General features: G+C 35.1%; 2 protein-coding genes across 2 annotated transcripts in view; both read right to left on the reverse strand.

The window, feature by feature from the left end:
* Window positions 1–1,802, reverse strand: part of LOC139982323 (uncharacterized) — a 17,977-nt gene extending 16,175 nt beyond the window's left edge. Inside the window, exon 1 of the mRNA XM_071995039.1 lies at window positions 1,579–1,802. Within this exon, the coding sequence (XP_071851140.1) occupies window positions 1,579–1,676 (98 nt within the window). The 5' untranslated portion in view covers window positions 1,677–1,802. The remainder of the gene's footprint in view (window positions 1–1,578) is intronic.
* A 451-nt stretch (window positions 1,803–2,253) lies between these two features.
* LOC139982538 (uncharacterized) lies at window positions 2,254–26,261 on the reverse strand. Its single transcript, XM_071995431.1, has 8 exons — window positions 26,117–26,261; window positions 20,333–20,576; window positions 13,338–14,860; window positions 8,512–8,723; window positions 6,719–6,795; window positions 5,148–5,203; window positions 4,480–4,599; window positions 2,254–2,271 (listed from the first exon to the last, which is right to left on the reverse strand). Exons 2-8 carry the CDS (start codon window positions 20,442–20,444, stop codon window positions 2,254–2,256), a joined length of 2,118 nt encoding a protein of 705 aa, XP_071851532.1. The 5' UTR covers window positions 20,445–20,576; window positions 26,117–26,261.
* Window positions 26,262–27,617: the final 1,356 nt, after the last annotated feature.

Genomic DNA, 27,617 nt, shown 5'->3' on the forward strand with positions numbered 1-27,617 from the left:
CATCACCATTTTTTCTTATCATATTTCCATCTTTACCACAATATTCATTACAATCACCGTTCCCATCACCATCACCACCATTGTGTCCCTTTTGATCTATTCCTTCATTGCTTTATCTTTTCTATCTTTTTTATCCTTTACTTTCCAAAAAGGAAAAGGAAAGAAAAACTTTAAACATATTCTACTTCAAAAAAACTGCACACATCACGAAGGCCTACTAACGATATTAAAACCAGACAGTGTCTAGACGTTTCCATGGCAACCTCGAGGTACTTGTTGTCAGTAAATTCCAGGTGTTTTTATTAAGGACGCGCCGTCTGTTACATTAAATACAACTTCTTTCATTGTTTTGTTCAATTATTGGATTGACAGGTGTCGAACAAAAGAAAAGGTTTAAACTATTGAAAGTGTCAGTACAGTCAGTGTACATCTTTAGAAAGAAAAATAAATGATGAAGTAAGTTCAACAGAATTTTAGGAGAAAATAATGTGTACTGTCGGAGTAGAAAAGTGAAGAAATGGTTAACGTACAGATGTATGATATAAATGTGTACAGTATTGGGTATATATGACACGGCTAAATTTTTGCAACTGGAAATTTGGTAAAAACACAATGTACAGTATATAGAGATTAATGAAGGGTCTTAGGCCTTGTAGGATTGGGAAGGGGAGGGTGTGTGTGTGGGGGGTGGCGGGGGGTGGTGAGCAGAATACTGCAACGTTAGAAACGATCTACAGTAAAATCTTCTTAAGGAAATTGTGTAAGTGGTCCGGCAAATTGTAGGGGGTAGATTAGGGAAGCTTATGTTAATATAGTATGTGAATGGATGAAGGAAATTACGTTTAATTTTTTATCACTGTTTGTTTTCTGCTTAAACATCACTGTGCATTAATTATCAGTTAATTCATATATTAATTATGAAGAGAAAGAGTCCTGATAAAACATTGAGCATTTTTTCCCCTTTCCTTTATATCTCATTTAATTTTTTTGGGTCAATCTATATGATCGAAGTTTGTACATATTTACTTTGGGTTCCTTTTGGCCAAATACATACATATATATATATATATATATATATATATATATATATATATATATATATATATATATATATATATATATATATATATATATATATATATATATTTTGCAGTAATGATGCCTCATTTATTGATATAATTATATCCTATTTTTTTTATTATTGTTATTTCAATGAGATATGTTATTGTTAAGTATAATCTAGGGCCTCATATCTCTTTATTGAAACAAATTTCATTCTTCTGAAGAATTTATAAGTCAATTATATGTGTTTCTGTCTTATTTTGTCTCTATTTTACTCTCCCATTAATCATATTCCTCACCTTATGACTGTTCTTTTATTAACTTAGTTTATTTCTTTATCAAATTTCTTTTTCATTTCTTTGTTTTACTACATTTATATAAACCTGTTAATAAACAACCTTCAGTAACTATTAAATATTACTATATCAATAATTCCTATCTTGTTTACATCATCAGTATCAAGTAGTTATTTAATTAGTGACTTACATTACATACATAACTATTAAGTATACTTACTGCAGTTGCTTGAATCTTTGAGAGTGTTGTACATAGTTTAATATTCCATTAACTTCATGTTTATTCATTTCTCTCCCTTGCTCTGTCTGTATGGTCATCCCCTCTATTGATGTTATGATTGGTAGAGAGAGACCAGAGGAGAGGATAATGTTCCCATCTTCATCAATCTTACTAAATGAAAAGCCTAGAGTCACCCAGTATATGGGAATCTGAAGAAAGGAAAATAATAAATAGAATTATTATCATCCTGTTTGTTAACAGGACAAATACTTGAAATTATAACATTGTAATTAACTGAGGAATATTAACTTTATTATTGTTTTAAATTCATATAAATCAATTATATTTTGTTTATTTTAATCATGTCTTGTTATTATTTTGTTTATATGATAAATAGTGGTTTGAATTTGTTAAAAAAAAAGGTAACTTAATTTCTAAAGTTTGTTTAATCTTCGTTTCATTTTATTTTTATTAAGTGATATTTAGTCGGGGTATTAGGAGGCTGCCTTAGTGCGGAACTGGCGGGAGAGGGCGTGGATATGGTTTACCCTCGTGAATGTAAATGTATCGATTGGTGTCGTATTGGGTAGGAATGGGTGTGGTAGGCGTAAGGAGGGGTGGTTTAGGGTGGGAGAGCAAGTAGACCGCTTATACATATTAAATGTAATTTGTGTTTTACGGGGAGGTGGAAATCTGAAGAAAGGAAAATAAGAAGTATAATTAATATAATATCGCTTTATTAGGGTTGAAAGTTTGATACACAATTTCTTTTTAACTAGTATGATTAAATACATTTATTTTGTTATGTTTTTATCTTTAATGTGGTTTCATGGAGATTTTAATTTCACAATCGGATCCTGCTCATGTTTACTGGGTTTTTTTTTTGTAACTATGTTTTAATATTTTTTTTTTGGGGGGGGGGAGGGGTGAAAGTTTATATTAGTTTGATGACTGAAAGCAGATTTTTTTTTCAGGACATTTTGCGTTTGATTTTAGAAGAGATAAAAGAGTATCTTAAATTATTGTTATTGTTTGTTGTTGAAGAATATCATAGTAACGTGTTAATTATTGTTGTTTACTTTTAAATATGTCTGTGCATTATCTTACAATAGGTGGCGGGGGGTTGAAGCAATAAGGGATGTAAGCAAAAGATGTAACTCACTTTAATGTAATTATTTGTTTGAAACTAGGGTGTAACTGTATACCTTGTTTACAAACATCTGTTGTTATTTATTATGTATTGATTTTCACTGAATTTCGTTCATAGAGATATTTCTGTGTTGTTTTATTGCATATATATAACACTAACAGGTTTAGAATCATTGCTTGTTGCTGAAGAATATTAAAATACTTAAATGTTTGTTATTTACTTTAGATATATTTGTAAATTGTTGAAGAATAAACATACGCGGGTAACTAATTGTTGTTGTTGGTTGTTTACTTTTAAATATATTTTTTTAATCTGCTCTGATTTCAAATCAAGGGTGATGAGTCTGGTTAGTAGCGATATTTAAATGTTACTTGCGTTTGGAGAAGTACAACAACAGATTGTAATATATACTTATTATGTGGTATTGGATAATATTGAAACAATGCGTAAATAAATTGTTGTTGTGTGTTGTTTACTTGTAAACCTTTTTTTTTTAAATCCTTTCTCCTACAAGTCAAGAAGTGTAAAGGTGAATATTGGTAGCAGCATTTGAGCTTTATTTGAAGCTATTATCGTTCATTATGTTTGAAAATGAGGTATGATGTTATCCTTTGTATAAAAACAGTTGTTATTATTTACATTTTATGTGTATATTTACTCCTCAATTTGAAAAGAAATTATCAAATTCTAGTTATAGTGCAGTGCTATATAATTTGCGTTTGTTTTGAATATACAGAAGTTGACTTGCAAGCGATTTTATAGTCATTTGTTTATTAAGCATATTAAAACAATTCGTACATATTTGTTGTTGTTTACTGTTTACTTTGAAGACATAAAGTTACTATTAAGGCAGATGAAGGAAATCTAGTCATGACAGCAACTGGTGTGACATATTTTACAGATAGTCATATTAATTGTATAAGAGGAGGGTAGCATTGTATTTGTCTTTTGTTCTGTTTGGAAAAAACTTGAAATTATTGATTTAATTACAGTGAAGTTTAATTATTAATATTTCTTTAATCTTTTTTCATCATCGTTATCACAGACAGTAGTAGATTCAGGAGATATAATGTCACGACTAGGTTAAAATACGAGGGAGTAGTAGGTTGGTTAGCTAAATATATTTATATCAGGGTTGGACTGTATGCAGGGTTACTGTTTAGTAAATACAAGTTGAGTGCTAATTTAAGGTCGGCGGTGGGGAGGGGGGGGTGGGTGTTAGCGATGGGTCTTTGGTGTTGTAAATTTCTAGATGTTCATTTCTTAAAAGTATCATTTTATCGAATTGACAAGTAATTTTTTATCATTTAATGATTGAGGAAAATTTCTTTGTGTTTAATCTTACCTAACCAACGCCACTAATTCAGTTACAGGTTTAAACTGTACCCGGTGACTGGAGGGGTTGGAGTGGAATGATATGTATTGTTGAGGTTTTAGCTAATGTTTATAGGAAGGTAAATAGTTTACTTTTGAGAGGAAGGTGATTTGTGATATTGACTCATTTCATTGATACAGACAATTAATGGGAGAAACAGGGATAGTAATGAATAGTTGTTTTTATTTTGATATTTGTTGAATGTTTATGGTGAGACTTGGTTGTATTATCTGTTTACAAATACATTTCAATAATGATCAAAGGTAAACGTATTATACGATGTATTCTTTCTCACACTGAGGTGGTCGGGGAAATATTTTGTAATATTATATTCTACAAGTTCCTTACTCACGTGGCCCATTGACGGTGTACTTACGTTATGACTGGAGGCATTCACCAGGAGCTCTACGGCTGTCCTCTGTACTGACACATTGTCTTTGCTACTGATGACGACATTTTGTGAACACAACTCTGTAATAGTTTGAACGTCATCAGCCTATTAAACAAGATACAAATCGTATTAGCAATAAAAATGATAAATGATAAGGTATAGAATGATAATAATTTATAAAATCCCTATGATATGATCAAGTGCCACTTTACTAGTCATTAAAATAATAAATAATATGTATATATGATGAATCATATAGTGTGTTATGAGGCACGGTGGTTGCAACCGGTATGGGCGCACTGTACAATACATACAGAACGCGTGTAAGGACATAACCCCTTAGATCCGATAAGTCAAAACACTATCATGCCTTATACAGTCGCCTTGTACGGGATGAATAAATTATTGCAAGTATAAATGATTGATATTGAATAGTACGTTACTGTCCATGGTTAGACATTAGAGAAAGTATAACAAAAAATAGAAAGGTTATACGTAACTGTTTAAAGAAAAAATAAAATGCAAAATACTCCTTATTTTTTTACCTCCCCCGTTCACAGAACCTGCCCCCCCCCCTTCCCATGCACACAAACATACGCAAACACAACACATCCAGGCAAATTGAATTCAAACAGAACAAAAGTTAAACCAACCTTCTTCCATTTACCGGATTGGAGATCAAGATGACAGGCATTACTCGGCCACAAAACTGGGAAACAGAATAAAAATGAAATCAACAAAATACATCTATTAATATAACCAGAGCTATGTATTTATGACTCTCAATAAATTGAAACTATGCTACCTAATTTTTGATATAGATATATTATAAAATGTACATTTTTTTTCCTGCAGGATTTTCATTTAGGATCACACTGGCCTACCATCACTATGACATTCGCCGAACATTTCCTCACACGAATGAGCTACACTTATCTTACACTTTAAAGATTTGGAATTGTTTCAAATATTCTAAACCAAACATTTTGTATATCATCATTGTTACAATAAAACAGAACAATTAGTAACAAATATCAGAATGAAAGAAAGGATCTCGGTACCTGCTGAATGGCAGTAAATATTTATTTACTATTTTAAACTGTTTAACCTTGGAAGGATTTCTATGCTTAATCGCCACAGCATAGTAGAGTAGTTTAATACCATTGTGGTATAACAAGTGTTTATTACATTACACAGTCTGTACTGTCACCAGTATACATTGTATTGTAACATACTGTAGTGTAAGACCCAGTTCACACGTACATTTTTTCGGACATAACGATGTTCCGACCATGGTACGGTTTGCATGTGACCGCTCTCTACTATGGTGTGACGAACGTCCGACCATCGTCCACTAAAGATGGTAATTAGCATCGTTAGCCCTGAATTAACCATGGTCCGACCATCGTTAGCAGGAAGAACCATGCCTATGACTTCAATTGCGTTGTCTGAGTATTCATGTTAGCGTAAACACTGATCTCGGCCAGAAATACCCGATTTCAATCCCTTGACATAGCGACGCGTGCCTAGATACATACGATGTAAACAACACAGACCCACACTGTACTGCATACAGCACAATGTACATACACGCGTACGGTTTCTACCACAAAACAACACAACAGTCAACACTCCGAGCAATTCGACAAGACAACTCACAATGGCAGCCACTCGCGGTAAAATATGGGAGGAACAAGAAGTCCTGACACTAATTGATATATTTTGGGGAAGAAGATACAGAGTTTGGTGAACAACACCGTCAGGAATATGGAGGTGTTTAGTAAGTGTTCGGATATGATGGCGAGAGGGGGATACGAACGGACGCATACGTAGATATGGACCAAAGTCAACAATTTAAAGAGCTGGTACAAGCGACAAAGGGAATCAATAGGAATCAATGAAAACGCTACGGCAAATTGAGCTTCCATTGCCTTCAACTACTAATTACAACTAAAAAACCCGCGAAACATGGTCAAATCTGTGACCCTTGACCGACCCAACGCAACAGCGCATGGTGGCTTTGCAAGAGCATAATTAACTCAATGATGCATGCGTCTGCGTATAACGATCGTCCGAATATAGTACAAAGTCTTGTGAGTACGTGTGACGGCTACCGTAGTTAGTTTAATACGGTCAGACTATAGTTAAGAAACGATGGTCGGAAGATGCAATGTTATACGTGTGGCCGTGTTCTTAGTCATACCTTGTACATACATAGCCATACCTTGTACATTCTGTCTTTTTAATTCTTCTGGGATTTTCTCTGGTCTGATAGATGCAGGTAGTGTGCAGTTAACAAACCTGTGGTATAAAAATAAATATATCAAATGATCGTGTGTTTCTCTTTAAATACTAACAAACAGCTGACCTTATTATAGCCAGGTAACCTAATAATAAACACAGAATACATCATTATATTGTATCAACAAAATGCAAATATTTGCAATTGAGATAACAGAGTTCTATTGAATATACCAACGCATAAAATTCAATATTTTAATTACTGCATTTAAATGCTTGCACGGAATGGCACCTTCTTACCAGTCTGAGTTGATCACACCTCGAGTACCCAAACGCACGCTTCGCCCTAAGCATATTACTCTCGTTCCACGCAGCACGAATAACAAGAAGCACTATGGCCCCGCTGCTTTTTCTGTCGCTGCACCTGATCTATGGAACCGGCTTCCTACCGAAATTTGCATCATTACAGACTTCACCTCATTTAAATCACGCCTAAAAACGCATCTCTTTCATTATAATGTACATCTAATATTTAACGTCTACACACAGACCTACTACGGAATGTCTATTTTCCTTTCATTATAATCTTTACCAACACGCACGCCGTCTACATTCCACCATGTTCATTGTATCCTTTATATATGACCTGTCAATCACATTGTAATACGTCACGTGGCTGAACACCTGCACAGCTAAAGTACATGTATATTCTCACACATCTCTTAGTTATCGTGAATATATCAAACAAATGTACCGCTGAAGGTCACCTTGACAATCGGAAAACCTGTACCTCTCTTTTTTAATACAATGCTAGCGAAGAACTAACAATATAGTTTTCTTTAATTTCCTTACTTAAAAGAGAGAAAATCATCTTGTTTAAAAAATGTTTTTCTTCTACATGTTTTCACACTAAACAGGACTCTCTCCTAGGACATAAATTCCTAAAAAATCCTGACTCCGATGTTTGGAGTTTCTTGGCGTTTTATTTTAACTGTTCATCAAAGAACAACACATTCAAGAAGTTTTACAATTGAAAACAAATTGTGTGCACGATTTACGCTATGACTCACTGATTTTGTTGGCAACCAACTAGTATTTAGTAATGGTTACCATTTTGGAGTCGTAATACGTCGTTGAAATTTCGTTGAATTACTTAGAGTGATTTTTTTAAGGATTTTTTCTCTTGTTATTGCCTCTAAACGTTGTTGGTAAATAAATTTCAGGAGTTAAAGAAACAACCAGATGTCAATATTTCTCTTATTTTCACTTATATTTGGCATAATTTACGCCATTATTTGAATTGAAAATAGGCGTGGTTTGTAATATTATAAATCGCGATATCTGTTTGAAGAATTTACTGCACTCCACTCAAACGTATCCCCGTTCTATAAATACATTCTCAAATCAGCCTAGCTTACAAAATAATAACAAAAAAAATAAATTCCAAGCATTGTTATACAAGGGCAATCTCGTATCGCAACAACCTTACTGGAATTCCCACCCCCCCCCCCCGGGCCGCGATACAAATATTTAACAAACTAAAGCGTTATAAACAAGCTTATCTTATTGATTGCATTTAGATGACCTTAAACTTCCAATTTACCTGCCAAACCAACCTGTTCCTGTATGACGGCATCTTTGATACTATTTGTTGTCTATTACCTTTCGTCGGTTCCTTTGATTACAGGATTAAATTATTGAATAATTTCTTAAATCTTTTGTAATTATCACAGACTTTCCTTTCCTCATATTCATTTTATCTTGTAAGTTACTTACCAAAGTTTCCTGAATTTCTTAGACGGCAGTACATAGTTCAATAATCCTACAATATCTTCCTCAGTAAGTTCTGGTTGGTAGTTCGTGTCTGCATTCACCAATAACTTCTCCAGTGATGCGAGGCTTGGTAGAGCAATACCAGACCGGAGGATGATGGTATTGTTGTCAACCTTACTAAAGGACCACTGCAGCCTTAGATCAGATATTGGAATCTGAAGAAAGACAAATAAAATAATAAACTGTAGTTTAGCAGCATGACCTCATTGACAGTAAATATTATTGAACACACTTACCACTGTAAACAGGGCAATAACCTTTCTTAGAAATTCAAACAAAAGCAATACTAATGCCCCAGTCCCTCTCCAAAATAAAATGAAGAATGATTTTTGAAAAAAAAAACTGCAAAATGACAACTAAATAAATGAACAAAATGAAAAACACAGTTGAACTCACTACCTATGTGTTGAGTTATCGCGAATTTGGTTCAGACTATAAGGAAAACAATATGCTTTCCCCATAAAAATATAGGAATAGCCTCGAGTATAAATTTATACAAGTGATTGCAGATCTCGACTTAAGTCATTTAGGCTAAGCTATTGTCATCTGCCCTTCAACCCCCCCCCCCCCACATTCCGTCCTACCCGACTAACTCGACAGAACAACACTTGTGCCGGCTGGGTGATAACAATATACATGGCAGTAAAACCTGAAAATACATTCGCTATACCTAACAACTGGTATCAATGATTTGTAGCAAGTAAATTACATCAGTTGCTGGAACATTTTCTTCATCATAGCTTGGTCTTCAAACACAAACTTATTTGTACCAGTCTTGAAAAATAACATGCTAAGAAATTAATTAGAAAATCGTAAACATTAAACTATCACGTCGGTACACTCATCGATCATCACACTAGTATAAGCGCGGTTGTAAGGCCTAAATCTACATACAGTAATGTAACCGCAAGAATGTACGTTACCTCACGACACATCGTTATTGTTTATAACATTTAAACTGTATTTTCTTTTAATTCTCTGAATCTACTCATTTGTACCACTCTTGCATGATAATTAACATAGTAATGGTAAGTTAGAAAATATTATGTGAGAGTACCTGACAAGCCAAGTTGCAATTTATATTATTCCCCCTACCCTCCCCTCCCCACCATTCTCGATCGTACTGTTTATAACGCCTCAACCTGCATACAGTAAGAACGAACCTCCCCTCCCGACACATGCGGAGTAAACACGACCGACACACGCCGGTGTATACTGTAAAAACAAACGTCACGTAAACGCTATTTCATACAATGATTGTGCAACACATTCCACGCCTATAAATCGGTGTACGCAATGTTTGTTGTAGGCTAATTCTAATTCTTTGTCGTGTCTACTCTAGAGCAGTAGTTCAGCTAGGCCTATTATACATTACGATACAGCATAATCAACCCTACCCCCTCCTCTTCCCCGAACAAACTCTACATAACAAACAAGCAATAACTGTCACGGCTTGGAGATATCTATACCTGATATTATTACCCATTCGCTACACCTAACAGCAACAGTTGATATGAATGGTTTATAACATGTAAACAGTCGTTTGTTTGAATTCTCTTAGGCCTATATCTTTCTGGGTGTACAGTACGAGCCTACACTCATCTGTAACAGTCTTGCATGAGAAAATCGTAATAGATAATATTGTGTTGATATTACATAATAGTTGTAAAAATGACATTTTCTATTATTTTTCCCCGTTTCTCGTTCCCTACTCAGACACTAATCGATCATCACATTAGCATTAGCATGGTTAATCCGGTCTCAACCTACATACAGTCAACGCAAGAATGATAGTTTCGTCCCAAGACATGCAGAGTAAATACAACCGACACACGCCCGTATGAACCGCTGACAAGCTACCGCCACGTAAACTCTAGTCAGACGCTAGTTTATATGATAAGATTTTGTTTTTTATAACTGTTAAATAAATTAAATGTATATGATATGTTCTCAAAAATGTTTGTTGTTGGCCCATTCTTTGTCGTGTCTAAAGTACAGTAGTACAGTAGCCAATTGTACAGCTGCAAATGTTACAATGTTACAGTATCATAACTGCTACAGTAAATATCTTTGCTAAACGTGAGCGACATTATCGTAATCCATGTACTTCTACCACTCTCAATGTGACCGCACAACCAAATACATTATCACTACCAGTACAGGGATAACTCGGCTACCTGAATGTCTGATTGGATTTAGAGCCTAGTGATATGTTACTCGGTCTCTATACGTACGGATTAGTGTCGAATTAATGAATATTCTAAAACAGTTATATTCTTTAACACACGCCATTTAAATTAGCATACAACCATGCTTAACGGCAAGTGGTAAAGTCCTAGCCTATCTTGACAGAAACAAACAAACCTATTACGAGTACTACCGACTACATCTAAGGCCTAACTATCGAGAATTGGCCTACATAATTTGCAGAACTGTAATTAAACTTACCTTGAAAGCAACATTGTTTTAGTTGGATTATATCATAAAGCGGTGATAAACGTGTAGGCCTAGACTTGACATATCCTAACTGCGTATGTCCAAATAAAAGCTCCATTCCCAACACATTGAAACACCGTTATATTGTAATGGTCGATGCGCATGCATTGACGCGGCAGGCTGAATGGCTGACATACCAACATCTGCCTTACACAGTTTACAGTATTGTAGTAGTTGTAATGCTTCAATTGAACAGGTGTTATATATAAGCTGTGCATAGTCTACTGAGCGGTGAATAGCTAGTTATCGTAACTCGCCCTAGTTTACCTTTTGAGAACAAATTATTTATTAATAATGTAATGTTGCATTAAGATAATGAATGAAAAACGTAACCTACGAATGATGCTAACAGGAAGAAACTTGTACGAGAGATGAAAGAAAAATACTGTGTAGCCGATCCGATCAATTCAAACATAAACAACAGTTTTTGGATCGATGAACAGTCGATATTAAGTGGGGGCGCACTCCCAAAACTGGTCTTAGAGATTGACCGGAAAATGTTAAACATTCAACATAATGTGTATCACTGTTCGTTTTCATCTATTTATACCCTCGTTATATATGTCATATATTAGTTCACAGACTCAGATAACAGAAAGAGGTCAATCTTACCATGGTAGCAATTCAATAGAGCAAAAACCCTGGAAACTGTGCTTCTTTTTCATTAGATTCATGGCATTAATGAAATAGTACCTCTACTCCTAATTTGACATTTAAAGTGCCCTGTTTTTTAGAGTGCCATTTCTGTTATGTAAACTGCTTCACTTTTTTAAAAAATATGATTACAGAAACTTCAATGAATAATTGTCCGCGTTAGTGCATCAATAGTTGTCGGAACGTTTTTATGTAGTGTGGTTAGCCACAAATCCCACTGAACCTTGAATGTTGTGCACTCCTACCCCCCCCCCATCCCCACCCATGGATGCTTTTGAATCACTGGAAGGAAGAGGAAAATGGTTGTATCGGAGTAATGTGTGACTTACCATAACAGGAAAGTCTACTTTAACAGTTGTGTTCGTCAATAATGATTTCAGAAAGAAATGTAGCACGTGTTTGTATACCGCCCTCCTTAAATGACAAGCTAGCTACGTAACACGAATGACTAAGCATATTACCTGCTTACTACAAATTACTTACGATTCTTCCACGAGAGAATACTGAGGTTCACTTACTTATACATTTAGTAAGTTTAATATAGAAATTACAATGAGTAGGAATACAAAAAAAAAAAAAAAAAAAAATCGGTGAGCATAATACGTAATGGCAACCGTATAACAAAAGTGACAGAAACAAACAAAGGAGACACTACTGTACCAATAGGAAACATACAGAGAGAAAATAAGCAGCCTGTTATTTTACAATGAGTTTTTAAGCAGTCTTCACCAAAGTTTTCGACATTTGATATGAGAGCAGCAGAGTTTTATCCTGCAGTACGTATATAGCGCATGTTGTGCTGAGAGGAGATAAGCCTATTTGAGGGTACATAGGCAGTGTTGAGCTGAAACGAGTACATATTAAGAGTACGTAGTACAATGACAATTTAAACGAATATATGATCAAGAGAATTGGAATGGAGTCATATACTGGGTTAAATATAAAAACAACAGCTTGATAGCCATATATGTCAAAGAAAGTGGGAGTTTTTAAATTGACCAAGAGCAGTAACGAATGATGATGAAACAGTGTTTATGTAAATTAGACGAATGACTCTTTTCTGTCAGACGAATAAAGGTTAATTCTAACTGTGTTATTAGGGGCCTATCTATTTTTGAGGCATAATATCAGTATGTGTTTTTTTTTTTCTTTTTTCTTGTAAATATAACAAAGTGCGAGTTAATGACACAATTACGGAGACGAAAAAAACAAACAACCTTGCATATATATATTAGGGCAGGCAAGTGGATTATCAATGAATTTAGTGAGACGGGTAACATGTAATTTAGTCATAAATTACTTATAGTGAAACAGCAAGCAGATTGCATTATATAACATATTTGAGCCGTAAATACTGTAATATGCTAAAAGTGCCAACAGTGATCTACGTAATGTATTACAAATCATTATAAGATTTAATTTATATTTATACTACATTATATTGCAATGGTATTATGCATAAGGGAAACTATTACTGCTTTATTATGGTGGGGATTGTAGTTAGATTGTAGCTGATATCATAGAACTGAGGAACATAAGATATTTCGTCAAGAATTTAAAAAAAGACAATAATAAATAAAATAATAGTTACGAATGTGTATATACTCGATAATACTTACGTCATGACTTGATGCTATCTGTAGCAGCTGTACGGTAGACCTCTGTAGTAACTTGCTGCCATCTCTATGGATGATAACCCTCTTAGAACAGAGCTCTGTAACAGTCTTCCTGATCTCCTCAATGTCTCCATTTTGTTCCAAGATGCAGAGTATTGCAAACTTATCACAGTCCTTTTTCTTCTTTAAATATTCGATGATGTTACTAGCAGCTGTACGGCTTAGTCCACATGCGAATCGAAAGACATACTGGAGGTCTAATGGATCCATCTTACCCAGAGTTTGTTCTAATTCAGCTGAATTCTTCACACTAGCAGCGATATCTGCGACCCTAAATGATGCAAACCACTCACAGAATAGTTTATGGTAGAAGCTTACTTCAATCTTGGTATTAATGATATCACCAGGAGTTTCTCCATCGGGAATATCGACGACCTTTTCCTCTACTAAAATACCAACACGGATATAGTGATCATAAAATGCTTGACCAACTCGTTTACAGAACGCTGCTTTCCCCCACACAATCTGTTGATACTCTCTATTGAGACCTTCGAATGCTATTTTATCAAGTTCACCATGTGTAGACTCGAACTCTACTTCATAGGTCATAACGTTACGTTCCGCTGCCTTGTTTCTGGTGTGACTGTGAAAACATTTCATCATGTAAATGAAAAACTCCGTAACAGACTTAAATTTCTGAAAGTCTTTTCTTTCATCAGTCATGTGAGCGAACGTAACGAAGAATAGAGGAACTTGGCAGAGATCGTCCAGAATTGGGTTTCCTTTCAAACCTTTCTTGATTTTATCAAAAGACTTTTCATTTTCTTCTCCAGTAATGGCTTTGCGAATGTACTGATCACGAGCAGTTTCATCAAAACCTTTTAACCTGACTCGTTTGGTTTCTGACTTGTCAAAGTCTTTTGGTAGATACCTGGTCGTCAAGGTTACTTCAAATTTTCGAAACTTCTCTAATCTGACGATCTGATCTACGTCACTTCCTGTGGTTTGATCTCTCTCAGGATACTCGTCATAGCCATCGAGGAGAACTTTAACTCTATGACAGCCTTCCAGAATAGCTCTAATGTCAGATTGTTTCACACGGGGCTCGTTTGGTAGTAGAAACATTTTGATCGCTCTGTAAATGGACTTCACGTTACCCAGCTGTCTCAGTCGTAGAAGAATTAACACATCTGCGTCCGAAAAAGGGGATTCCTTCACACCGTTACACCAGTCAAAGGCTAACTGAAGGGTGAGGGTTGATTTACCGTACCCTGGTTCACCCTCTATAATTCGACGTACTGATTTAATTCGCGGATCAGTGAAAATATGATTATATGACGCCAAACGTTCCCATGATCCTTCGGTGGAGAAGGGGGTACGTCTCTCGATGAAACCCTCAATGCTGCCCTCAACAAATACTTTATCTACACAGTAGAGTCTATCTTTGATATAAGGGATCGGTTGAACTGCGTCATATCGTTCCTTGTACGTAGACTTCAGCTCTGTGAGAAGGATTTCTTTTTTTTCTGAATATAATGAAATTAAAAAGTAAACAATGGAATCATTGGTAAGGTACGGTATTAAATACTATCAATGCAACAAGATTTCATATGAAAGTGTGATTTATTTTGCAGTTGAAAGACCATCAATCCCCCCCCCCCCACCCGCCTCCCTCTTTGCCACGTACTCTCTTAATTCGCAAGATTGACTTTTCACTCTTAAAGATTGAATTTTAAATCTTTGGCAGATTGATATTAGGGACCAATCGGCTTAGATTGACTTTCAATCTGTCTTAAGATTGAAAAAAAATAGTCTTAACAGATTGAAAGTCAGTGTTTTTTAAGATTAATATATCAATCTAATGGATTGGTTTTCTTAATCTAAATTCGATTGACTTTTAAATTTCAATCTAAAACGATTGTAACTATCAGTCAATTAGATTGATAAAAGTCATTCCATACGATTGACTCTTCGATCATAAAAACTGACTTTCAATCTGTTATAGATTGAAAAGGTAGAAATCTAATAGATTGACTTTAGAATCTAATTTAGAATGACTATTAGTCTAAAAATGTTTTTTTTTATTTATATGATTGGGACTGTCAATCAATATGATCATGATTGTCACTCGTTTTGCAGTTTGTCTATGTTTAAGCTTTCAACGTTAATTTTGTAAACATATATTGAAACAATTGGTTTTGTCACCCAATTAAATTATTCTCAAACAGAAGCTATAACCATAAGAGTATGTCCACTTAGTTTCGCTTGAGGAAAACACCAGAAACAGAAAAGACAGAATGTACTTTGTAGACGAATTATATTCATTACTGATGCAGTGAAGAAAACAAAACAGGCAGAACATGGGAAATACTGGAGTTCCATAATTTTAAACATTTTCAGGTGCTAAAGATGAAGGCTAAAATAAAACATAATTAAAACACTGGCATGCATTTACTGATGCAGTGATAAACAAAACATGGGAAATACTAGAGTTCCATAAGTTTAATCATTTTCATGTGCTAAAGATGAAGGCTTAATACTGGTGTTCCATAATTCTAAAGTTAAAGAATGAAGTTTGCAATAACATACTGAAGATTTTATCAGGTGTAAAAGGAAAATTTGAATAATTAGCCTTTCCTATAGATACAATAGGCAAATAAGAACCTGAATTGGATTAAAAAAACTGAGGCTATGTCCCTTTTGGTTAAAACAAAACAACCTGGTAAGAATACCGAGCTGAACTAAAATTATGCATGCTTGTTTTAAATGCTAAATCTTTTATTTATATTTCATCAGTAAACACCATTTTAAGTCAATATCATTACTTGGGTGGTGCTCTTATTGCTGCACCAAGAGCTCGGACCTGTGGTTTTGCTGTTGCTGGAGGTAGTACTTCATAGTTCATTGCAGCAATAAATTCCCAAAATTGTTGCAAACTTGGAGAGTACTCCACATTAAAAACATAATGACACTTAAACAGTCTGTCTAAAGCATCCACCACATGAAGCCCTCCTGAAATTGCAATGCGGTCCAATATTACAAAGAACTGTTTCGGATCTTTTTCTGCACCAAGGGATAGCAACAATGGCTGCTTGAAACGATCTTCTTTCAACTTTGTTGCTTCTTCAACATCTGTTCCTTTCTGTGGATAACAAGCAGAAAAGAGTCATAACTGTAACACATGGTAATGCTCTCCTTTTATCCATTTTCTGAAATGAGGATGATTTCTGCAGTTGAGCTAACTCTTTAACGCTTAAGCTTGAAAAATATGTTCAACTGCTTTTAAAGCAGCATTTTGCGTTTGGTCGCCGTATTATACTTTTTTGACATGTCCATCAAGTTTTTTACATATATCAATCACAAAAGAGCCAACTAAGATATTTATAAGATATTTGCAGATAATGAGAAAAGTGTCCACGACAAACTCGATATTTAAAATTAATCGCATACAGTTCCCCCAAACCTACTAGTTTGAATTCAACCAATCAGAGATATGCAGGTTTAGTGATGAGCCGTTGCTAAAAATAGATTCAAGACTTTGCGTTGGTACAACCAGGGAGTTGTAATGGAACTCCCTGGTACAACTGCCATATAGACTGTACACAAATCAAGCATGGTGTTGTATTATGGACTGGTCAATGACGTTCGTAGTGTATATTCATATTATCGGTGAGGTTTATTGGGATTCCAACGGATAATATCTTGGAGAAAAACACAGTTGAAAGTTGCAAAATTTTCAACTTTTATGCCACCATTTGAAGTAAGATTTAAATAGATTGGCTAGTTATGTATGTCGTTATGGCATAGTGGAGTCAGTGAGGTTGAGAAAAATCATAGAAAAGCACGCAAATTGTTTTATTGCACATGTAATTATGTATGCACAGTAACCGTAGAAGGTGTACCGTAACAGTGCAATAAATGTACTAGATAGTCTATACTATCCACACTTTTGCCATCTGTGGGCACTGTGCTTGATATTATGATATTATGCCGATATGGATTATAATATTGAACTGACAAGAGAAGTCACAAGCCTTTACCAATTTTAATGTGCAGTAAACTTCTTGCATATAAGTACAACATGATATGTACAAGCATTAAGCATCACTACACACTTAACCCTACTGTCCAGAGAATACACACTTTTTATATATATACTGCACATATATACAGTTTCAGTCAAAACCACTATGACCAACCCACAGCTGCTGACCTTGTTCTGTGAACTGCTTGTAGTTCAAGGGTCCCATTAACCTTTGGGCAATAAGGTGTATCCTATGGCGCGAGAAAGCGGAATATATTACGTACAAATATATATCTCTAAAAAAAATATACAATTGAGTGAAATGCGCCCTGCACCACTGACGTAACAGTTTACCTGCCTTACAGATTTCAATAGGCACTTGCGGTAGATCGTAGGAAATTTGAGCTGTGCAAATGACTTTCACACGTTCCTTTGCAAGGTTTGGCAAACTGCTTACGTAACACACCGGCTAACGTTCCAAACTAATAACCTTGAAATGTGAAGAAGTGAGCAGTTACTGTTAAGCCGGCTAGTTACGTACGGTACAGAAGGCTTCGCTGTCGAACGTACCGTAGTACAATCAGGGAGTTGTTATGGAATAATCCCTGGTACTATCATGTGCAATGTGATATCGCAAACCCACTAACTATGAACTGCATTAAGATTCTGAGCAAACATGTGCGTTTTATGAATGGCCAGTGTAAAGAACAGGCTGGTCACTGCTGAAGTTACTGAACATCTCAGTCAGCACTTACAGAGCTCCGTACTTTGTACAGCATATATATTTTTCGCACAGAATATATTTTTCGTACAGAATATATTTTTCGCACAGAATAGGTCTTGAATATTAGAGAATATATATATTTTCTTTACACACAATAAAAATATATTTTTGCACAGAATATAATTTCTCCTGTAGAATATATATTTTTTCTGTCTCAGAATTTATATATTTTGCTAGAGAAAAATATTTTTCTGTCAGAGAATATATGTTTTGGTACTTTGTACAGCATATATATATTTTTCGACCAGAATATGTTTTTTCGCACAGAATAGAATTTTGTTGTTAGAGAATATATATATTTTCCGTACACACAATAAAAATATATTTTTGCACAGAATATAATTTTTCCTGTAAAATACATTTTTTTTTCTGTCTCAGAATTTATATATTTTGTTAGAGAAAAATATTTTTCTGTCAGAGAATATATATGTTTCTTAACAAGATATATATATATATATATATATATATATATTGAAAGAAATATATATTTTTCTCTTAGAGAATATATATTTAATATATATATATATATATATGTATATATATATATATATATATATATGTTTTTGTGTCAGAGAATATATTTTTTTTTCAGAATATATATAAATATGTCTAAAATGTATTTTTGAAGTAAACCATGTATATATTTTGCAAGTAAAGCATATATATTGTTGTACACAATATATTCCGCTTTCTCGCGCCATAGTATCCTCATGAGGGTTTCTCCTAGCTAGTAGTAACTGGAATGTGATTAATGATTTATCATTTGATGACTTTTTCTCCTATACAATTCTAGCGTGATATTATACTATTCTAGACTGTCACTGTGTGAAGAATTTTGTACACTCTGCACAAGGGATGTGGTGGGAAGGTATGAAGGAAACACAGCACTGTAGTGTTTAACAGTTGATTTTAGCACTAGCAAGGGCCAAGGCTAGGTCTAACGTTAGGCCTTGCCTGCCATAGGCCTAACAAGTTTCAATGTGAATATGGCGATGGTCTTTATCTATCATGCTGCTAGACTACACAACCGAAGTTGAATGAATGTTTCAAATGTATCACGATAAAGCCTAGGCCTACTGTAATTGAATTAAACCGCATGCACATACGCATGTGATTTTCTCTGCAGTGCGTTAAACCTCATTTCGCCAAAAGTCACAATAGACCCTTGCCTAACTTTAAGTCTAATATAATTAAAGTAGGAAATGCAACAATAAAAGAAAAGGAAAATTGAAGATGGGCAGATACACAAATTAAAGGAGTAAATGAAAGCGTATAAAACGAGCATTTTGAAATACAGACAATAAGAAAAGCGTAACGTTAAGCCTAACGTTATCATAGGCTTAGTAGATCAGCAACTAAGCAGACTGAACAGCGAAATGCTAGGCTACATGATCGACAACTAGCTGAAAGGTGTTAAAAAGTCAAAAATACGAACCTTCTAGAATAGTGATTATCTCCTCCGTGAACTCTTTCTTCGCCAGAAAATTTCTTACGGTTCCTGCCATCTTTCTTGAAATGAGAAGGCTTCTTCGAAAGGTTTTAAGAAACTGAACTAAAATACACCGCTGTTTTGGCACAATCAGTCAATCAGTACTGTGTACTATCATATACGTTTCATGCAGTGCGTTGTGCAGAGCAGTATATAGAAGACCGGTATAATGTATTACGCTGTGTGTACGTACGCGGTGCAGCAGTGGGTATTTGGTTTTGCGAAATCTGATTGGACAATAGGCAGCGTTGGTATTTGTTTTGGCGTAATCTGATTGGATAAAAGTCAATCTTTACAAGACTGACTTTTATTTGCACCACGTGACTTGATTCTAGCGTTTTCATTGGATATATCTGTAAATCTAAAAAACGATTAAGTCAAGGATAAGACGTATTCAATCTATTAGCTTAGATTTCAGTTCATTTTCAATCAAATAGATTGAAAACTACTGTCAATCTTAGCTACCACTGACTCTGTCAATCTTACGAATTAAGAGAGTATGAAATTATTAAAGCATATACAATAACTACGGAAATGAGAAAATTGGCAAAACTTGAAAGACTTCAATACGAAACTAAGGAAGGCCACTGTTGCATACAAGTTTGTGATATTGATTTAGAATACGATTACATATCAGTAACGTCATTCGTTTTCAATTTGTCTTTTAAAGTATGATTGCATCAGAGCGAGATTATACGGACCTTCCAAAGTCAGTGCTTGTTGGGTTGATGGCTCAGCTCTTACAGGAGTGGACTGGTTCGATCTGGTCGGCTGGCGGGAAATATTTCTTGGCAGTCGTCTGATCCGATCCATACTTCCGTTTTTCTAGTCACCCCGGAGTTATTAAAAGATTCTCGCTCGCACGATGTGCTTATTAGGATGTAAATATAACAGCGGCGTGTACACGCCCCATAGCTTTTGCACACCTTGTGCACTGTGAACTGCCTGTTAACGATGACAAATAAGCATGACAACCATATTAGAAGAAAAAAAACACACGTTAACTAAATCCTGAAACCTAGAATAGGGTCTACTCCTTGTACATATATAAAGTACCGTATACATCAACCTACCGATATATACATTAGATCCCTGTCATTCGAAGAGGGGGTCGCGAACTTTTGTAAAGTCGCTAAAACATGATATAAGGTCGATAAGGTCGATACAAATTTGGAAGTAAACAGTGGAAATATTAAGAGCACACATTTCTTTCACCACTTTGCAAAGTTTGATCCTGCCGCACACCCATTCCCATGGCCACAGCAACAAGCAACAACGCTTGTAAACTAAACCACTAGATCACATGTAGTTGTGGAATATACAAACGTTGCCCTGTGATATTCAACTTAATCAGTGTGAGGCCGAACTATTTAATAAAAGAAATACATTCTGACATATGACTTGCTTGATGTTGACGCGATTTAACTGCAATTATTTACAAAGATTGCTACAACACAAGAGCGACTCGTTGAATATTCATATAAGGACACGGTTAACATCATCTCAGAGTATACGGTCATATAATTGTGTGTTGATAATTATAGATAAAAAAATGGCTTCATCATCAGTGTATATAACAAACAGGTGCCGTATCAGCAAAATAAACAACCAAGTCCAACAAAAAAACGAAAATAGCCATCGATGTAGATAATAACATATCACTCGAGATTGGTAAAACAAACACTCATTATATTGTATCAGTAGAATAAATTAAACGCGTCAACAGAAACGACGCTTCAACGGTTCAACAGAAACGAAACTACCAAGTGATGTGAACAACTTGAAATGCTAACAGATCTACTGATAAAACCACGTGTCAAGTGCGCATGTCTCGTCCTTGTGATCTTCTCACTTGAACATTTTCGTTGCTATTATATCCATATTCATGGACATGTTACGTCGAAAGTTGAAGACTATGTTGAGTTCAATATGTGATTATCTTCTGAGAACTTGTTATGCATATATAATAGAGTTTGTAAAATGATTTTAGTCCAATAGGCGAATCTCTAAATCTCCCTGTCCACCTCCTGAAAGCACATAAAGAATACAAACGTTGATGTCCTCTGGTTGGTCATATCTTTTGATGGGTGTATATGGTTTGAATTAACTAAGTCACATACATGCTATAGACAGATGCTGCTGAGTTAAGCCCAAGTTGGAATGTGTTCCCTAATTCTCACACAAACATTATATACTTGATAACAAACAGATTATTATTATAATGTACTTCATATAAAATATGATCCAAGAGCTTAGGAACCAAAACCAAACGCCTTCAGTTATCAACCCGTAGCCATAGTGCCCTTATATCGAGACTGTGACTATGTGATCATGATGATGTTACGACAAATGTGTATTGTGAGTCCTTTGGAAAGGGAATATATCTTAGCTGAAAACGCCTCTCCGCTATTCAGCCAGAGCAAGGAAGCTAGGTACTGCACACGTATCGGAATAATGCTAACTTCGCGCAGAAAATTGAATACATCAGGAAAGAACTTGCTCAACATGAGGTATACAAGCCAACTCTTACTTATTGTGGTAAAGCTTTTGATCATTTTTTTCAAGTTTCAGAGGACGATATCAGGAAAATAATTTCACAATCTAAAAATACTCAATGTCGCCTTGATCCTTTTCCAACAAAACTTAAAAAGGATAATATGGATTCTTTTGTTCCAGTTATTGCTAAAATTGTGAACCTGAGTCTCGCTTCGGGATGCTTCAGTGATCATTGGAAGCATGCTATTGTTTTACCTCTACTTAAAAAACAAGGTCTTGACCTATCGTATGGAAATTACCGCCCGGTTAGCAATCTCAGTTTTGTGTCCAAAATCTGTGAAAAAGCTGCCTTATCACAATTTTGCGATCATATGGAACAAAATAATTTACCGCCTTCGTGTCAATCGGCTTATAGGAAAGACTTCAGTACTGAAACAGCTTTGCTCAAAGTGTGTAATGAAATTTTGTGCAATATGTACAATAACCATGTTACAATGATGGTTATGCTGGATCTTTCTGCAGCTTTTGATACTGTGGACCATGACATTTTGCTGAGTGTTCTTGATCAAAACTTTGGTACTAAGGGGCTGGCTAAATCATGGTTTGATTGTTATTTAAGACCACGCACACAAATTGTTCAGGTTGGTGAATGCATTTCTACGAAATCCACCGTCCACCAGGGCGTGCCACAAGGATCTTGTGCTGGCCCTGTTCTCTTTACGGCTTATGCAAGTACTTTATATCATACAATCTCCAGTCACCTTCCCGAGGTCATTGGGTATGCAGACGATCACGCCCTGTACCTAAAATTCAAACCAGGTAATTCCGACTCTGAACTTAGTGCTCTAAATGCTATGGAGAGTTGTTTATTGGACGTTAAGGCTTGGATGAATATGTGTCGCTTAAAAATGAACGATACCAAAACTGAATTTCTCATCTTTGGTTCACGAACTCAACTTGCAAAACTTGAAATTGATTGTATTAACGTGGACTCATCTATCATTAATTGTGTAAATGATGTGAAGTATCTTGGCGTTTATTTGGACAACACCTTATCAATGAAAAAAACATATAAATGAAAAATGTAAAATTGCTAGTTTTAACTTGTATAATATTAGAAAATTACGTAAGCATCTATCAACTGATTCTACTCGCACTTTAGTTCAGGCACTTGTCACATCACACTTTGATTATTGTAACTCTTTGTTTTATGGTCTTCCCAGTTCTTCCCTTAATAAGTTACAGCGTGTACAAAATATGGCTGCCCGTATCATCCTAAATTTGAACAAATATGACAGTATATCTTCTGCTTTTAAACTTCTCCACTGGCTTCCGATAAAGGATCGTATCGATTTTAAAATTTTATCACTCACTTATAAGGCGCATCACGGAACTGCACCAGCTTATCTGAAGGACCTTCTTAAACCACGATCAGTGAGCTACTCCATACGATCTCATGACAGTTTGATTTTAACTACCCCCCGCACTCGCTGCAAGTCCCTTGGTGACCGATCTTTTTGTGTCTGTGCCCCCAAATTGTGGAATGCACTCCCATTTTCTATTCGCAATTCAAGTACTGTAAGTTCTTTTAAATCCAGTCTTAAGACTTTCATTTTCACACGTGTATATAATTAATCTAGTTTTACTTATTATCTCATTCTTTTTGTATTTATCTCTTACTATTGTTTTATCCTATTTTCTGATTTTGTGGCATGGTATTTACTGACTTCATTTTCTCCATCGATATTGGATTTGTTTAGTCTTTTAGGTTTTTTGTTTAGTCTTTTAAGTTTGTACAGCGCCATAGCTTATGTTTTTACATATATATGTGCGCTTTAGAAATGTTTAAATAATTAAATTAATTAAACTTATTAATGACTAGCAACTAAGTCGCATGCAGGTTATACACTCAGATGTTGCTGTATTTAATTCATGTACAGTAAGAGTTTGCAAACGTTCTTGGCAGTAAACAGATTAGACGATAATGTGTAGTTTAAGAAAAGTCGCTCAAGATATAACCTGTGCACGAACACCAAACGACTTTACTTATAAACCTTCAGTCCCCTTACATCAATATAGTGACCGTGTCATCATGATGATGTTATCTCAAATTTGTATTGCATGTCACTCGCAAAGGGAATATATATTAGCAAAAACGACAGAGTTTATAATATTGACCGTAAGTACATGTTTGCCCATGACATGTTGTTATAATAAATATATAATAATAAGCCAGTTCAAAATTGGAATGCACATGTATGCATAATTTTCGTCTGATCAGCTCGTGGGGGTATACTTTGGCAGATGCAACACAAAAATCAGTACAAATAGTACAATAAGGTAGCAATGATGTCAGGCAACATCAGTTGGTTAATTGCTTTGTACACATTAATGTATAGGTTTATGGTAAACTGTGCCTCGTAATGAAAGGCAAGTCTTACTGCATATGACTAAATATGTCAGAATGATTACAAAATGTCGTTTTGGCTAAGTTTGAACTACATCTGTTAAATTCTTGTATATTGCGAACTAGTTAACGAAAGTCTACAGCAATCAAACTGTATATATATTTCCTGAAGTTTCGTGAATGATATGATATGTCAGTTAGATAAATAAATAGAACATGTTTTAAATATCAACATCCAGTCACTGATAGTCGTAAGTCATTACGTTATTTACTCTACATTTACATAATTTACTTACTAGCCAAGGTCTGGAAGTAGCATCTGCTATTAATTTTATCCTTAGCTGCAAGCCCTAAGATCCATGTGAAAAGGGCTATCATGAAAACATTAATATTTTATAATGAACATTGCCTCATACCACGGTGAGTTTAGCAGATGATGTAGGTATTGTTGTTACCGCTGTTGTAAACATGCAATCCTAACCAATAGTTCAATAAAAGGAATTTATTTATCGTGTATACTGTACTCTATATCCAAAGATAATTTACTATGATAAACTTATAAGTAACGTTCTTGTGATTCGTTTTTGCCATCTGTGTGATACATTGATCAGTACAATCCACCTATCAATATAACTCTCTGCTATGTAGTCAGACAAAAGTCTTTTACCAAGGTCGACAATAAGCTACCGGCATTTGTGAGATAATCGTCTATGTTAAAAACTACATGCAACAAGCAAATTTAGTATGCAATTTACATTCTGATCTCCTTGCAAGTTCCACCAATGAGTCAGACAAATGTTAATGTTTCAATAATAACAGACCATTTGTCGTCATTTCTTTTCGTATTTACAGTTGAATGAAAACGACGAACATCAAATATGGCAAAGTGACACGCCTTAAGTCGTATTACGGAACGAAAACTCATAACAAGTGGACGGAAGAATGAATTTGAATGCAACAAATGCAGGTACAGTCAGTACCTTGGTACACAGCTACCACGCTGAGCAGCATACGCCCATTTAACCTTTGAGCTGTATTGGGCAATAGCTGTCGTAAAAAACTCGGAGCTGGCTCATTGCGACAGTTTTCCCATTGATGTTGCATTGCATCGAGCATGCGTGACTTTTAATTGCCACAACGTGTTCGTTGATGTGTTACCTATGTTGTTCTCATACGGAGACTGTTTTGAGTTTTGTCAGTCAATTACACAAAACAACAAAACTTACTAGGTGCATACAAAGTTTAATTACATAATGAAATTGAAATATATGAAGAACGAAGAATACATGAACAAGAGGAATCGTTGTTTAACAACTGTGGATGACTCTTCCACACTGCATTATACTGTAAAGAACAATGTTAAGAATACTGTATGCGACTGTGCTGTAAGGAACTGTACTGTGGACATTATGTCAATGACGTTAGAACTGCCATGAATTATGAGTAAGGACACTGCACAAGAAACATGAAGACAAATTGTTATGGACACTGCTCGTAATGAATCATTACACATATAATGTATAGGCATAAACGCAGTAGTAGCTGCAATGTCTTCACATGAGTCTGATATCAAGAAACTTACCGATAGCGTGGAATTCATTCGTCTGTAATATATGTTAATTACGTCCCAGAGGAGCGAGATTATATAACGTTCCTTGAAAAATAAAATTGCAGTTTATAGCTGCATCCCAACTGATTAAGTCGAATACTCTGCAACTACTGATGGGCACTGGCTGGTACACTAAAGATAGTTAATCTAGTGTATATACTTGCAATCTATTCATATTTACTTAATCTCTTAACGATTGTTGATGGGGTTGCTGGCGCAATGTCCAATTATTTTCAAGTATCTTCTTGCGTTTACATTGTTAATAAACTTATTGGCATACAATATGCATTAAAATTTGATTTGTTAAGAATGATATATTGCACGCTAGCTTGATAGCCTGGTAATGTGTTAAAGGTCAATCATATTGTGCTTATATTGTATAACACGACTCAGTACATAAGGTAAGCACATTAACTGAGTGTAACTGAGTTCCCAGATTCTGAAAGTCATTTACAAAACGTTTTATAATATTGAAAAAAATAAAGATCAACACACCAGAACAATCACGACTTCATGACTGGTTTCTTCCTTTTGTGACTCATTAGAAGAAGGTGGGAATCGAACCCTGGACCTCACATGTCACAGACAGAAGTCCGCACCATTCAAGCACAGTGATTTTACTGGTGCTTAGTATATATGTCAATGAGAGCGTGTTACGTATTTGTTCATGATTTCTTTAGTTGTGTTGTATGTTGGCGTAAAGTCACTGTCACGGGGTCTAATTCCAGTAACTTTTCAATACTATCTTTCAGAGCAGGAACTGCAGATTACACCTATAACACTATCAAATATTGCTACAATTTAGGGACAATACTACATTTATGAAATAAAGAGAGACAGCATAGTAACTTTAAGTGTAACATTCAGTAGAGTGCGAATCTACTAATATATATTTTATGAAGCTAAGTAATATGGAGATAGATAGTATATAATACAAATTCGTAGTTTCACGTCTAAGTGTCTCTTACCAGGGATTTATGAGTACACAATTACATTACAGTTAATGGTAAACGTCATCGGGAGAACATTTTTCAAAATGACCATGTGCATTGGCCAGCTGAGTTTGACCTTATATTTACATAAATATGTTTTGAAGATTTAAATATGCCTTCGTCATTAACAGAAATGAGTGAAATAAAATAAAATTACTAAAACTGGGTCCATGTTTAATTTTCTACGAAGAAAAATTGTTAGAATATCACCAGGTGGGTGAGAGGAACACCTAGTACTTTACACAATAAAACAATACTGTATTTATACCAATGCATCTTGGTAGCATGGAGTGTACCATAACCCAATCATGGGATACCTACAGCTAAAGTGAGTTTATACATCCTTAACCATTGCTTGTATATTGAGGAAAAATCACAGTGTGAAATTGCTTTTGGGAGCGGTAGTTTAAGCGTACTGCTAAGAATAAATGTTTCCTGAATCCCATTAAGTATAGGTTACAATAGACATATAGGGTTGAGCA

The sequence above is a fragment of the Apostichopus japonicus genome, chromosome 16, assembly GCF_037975245.1.
Source record: "Apostichopus japonicus isolate 1M-3 chromosome 16, ASM3797524v1, whole genome shotgun sequence".
Lineage (NCBI taxonomy): Eukaryota > Metazoa > Echinodermata > Holothuroidea > Aspidochirotida > Stichopodidae > Apostichopus > Apostichopus japonicus.

Bases quoted from the DNA above. Each gene is read 5' to 3' on its own strand.
- LOC139982538 (XM_071995431.1), bottom strand. From the start codon at position 20,444: ATGGATCGGATCAGACGACTGCCAAGAAATATTTCCCGCCAGCCGACC. The intron at 8,724-13,337 runs GTAAGTATTATC...GTCTTTCTTCAG, and splicing joins AGATAGCATCAAGTCATGAC to ATTCCAATATCTGATCTAAG. The intron at 5,204-6,718 runs GTATGGCTATGT...TCTGTTTCCCAG, and splicing joins AAAAAGACAGAATGTACAAG to TTTTGTGGCCGAGTAATGCC.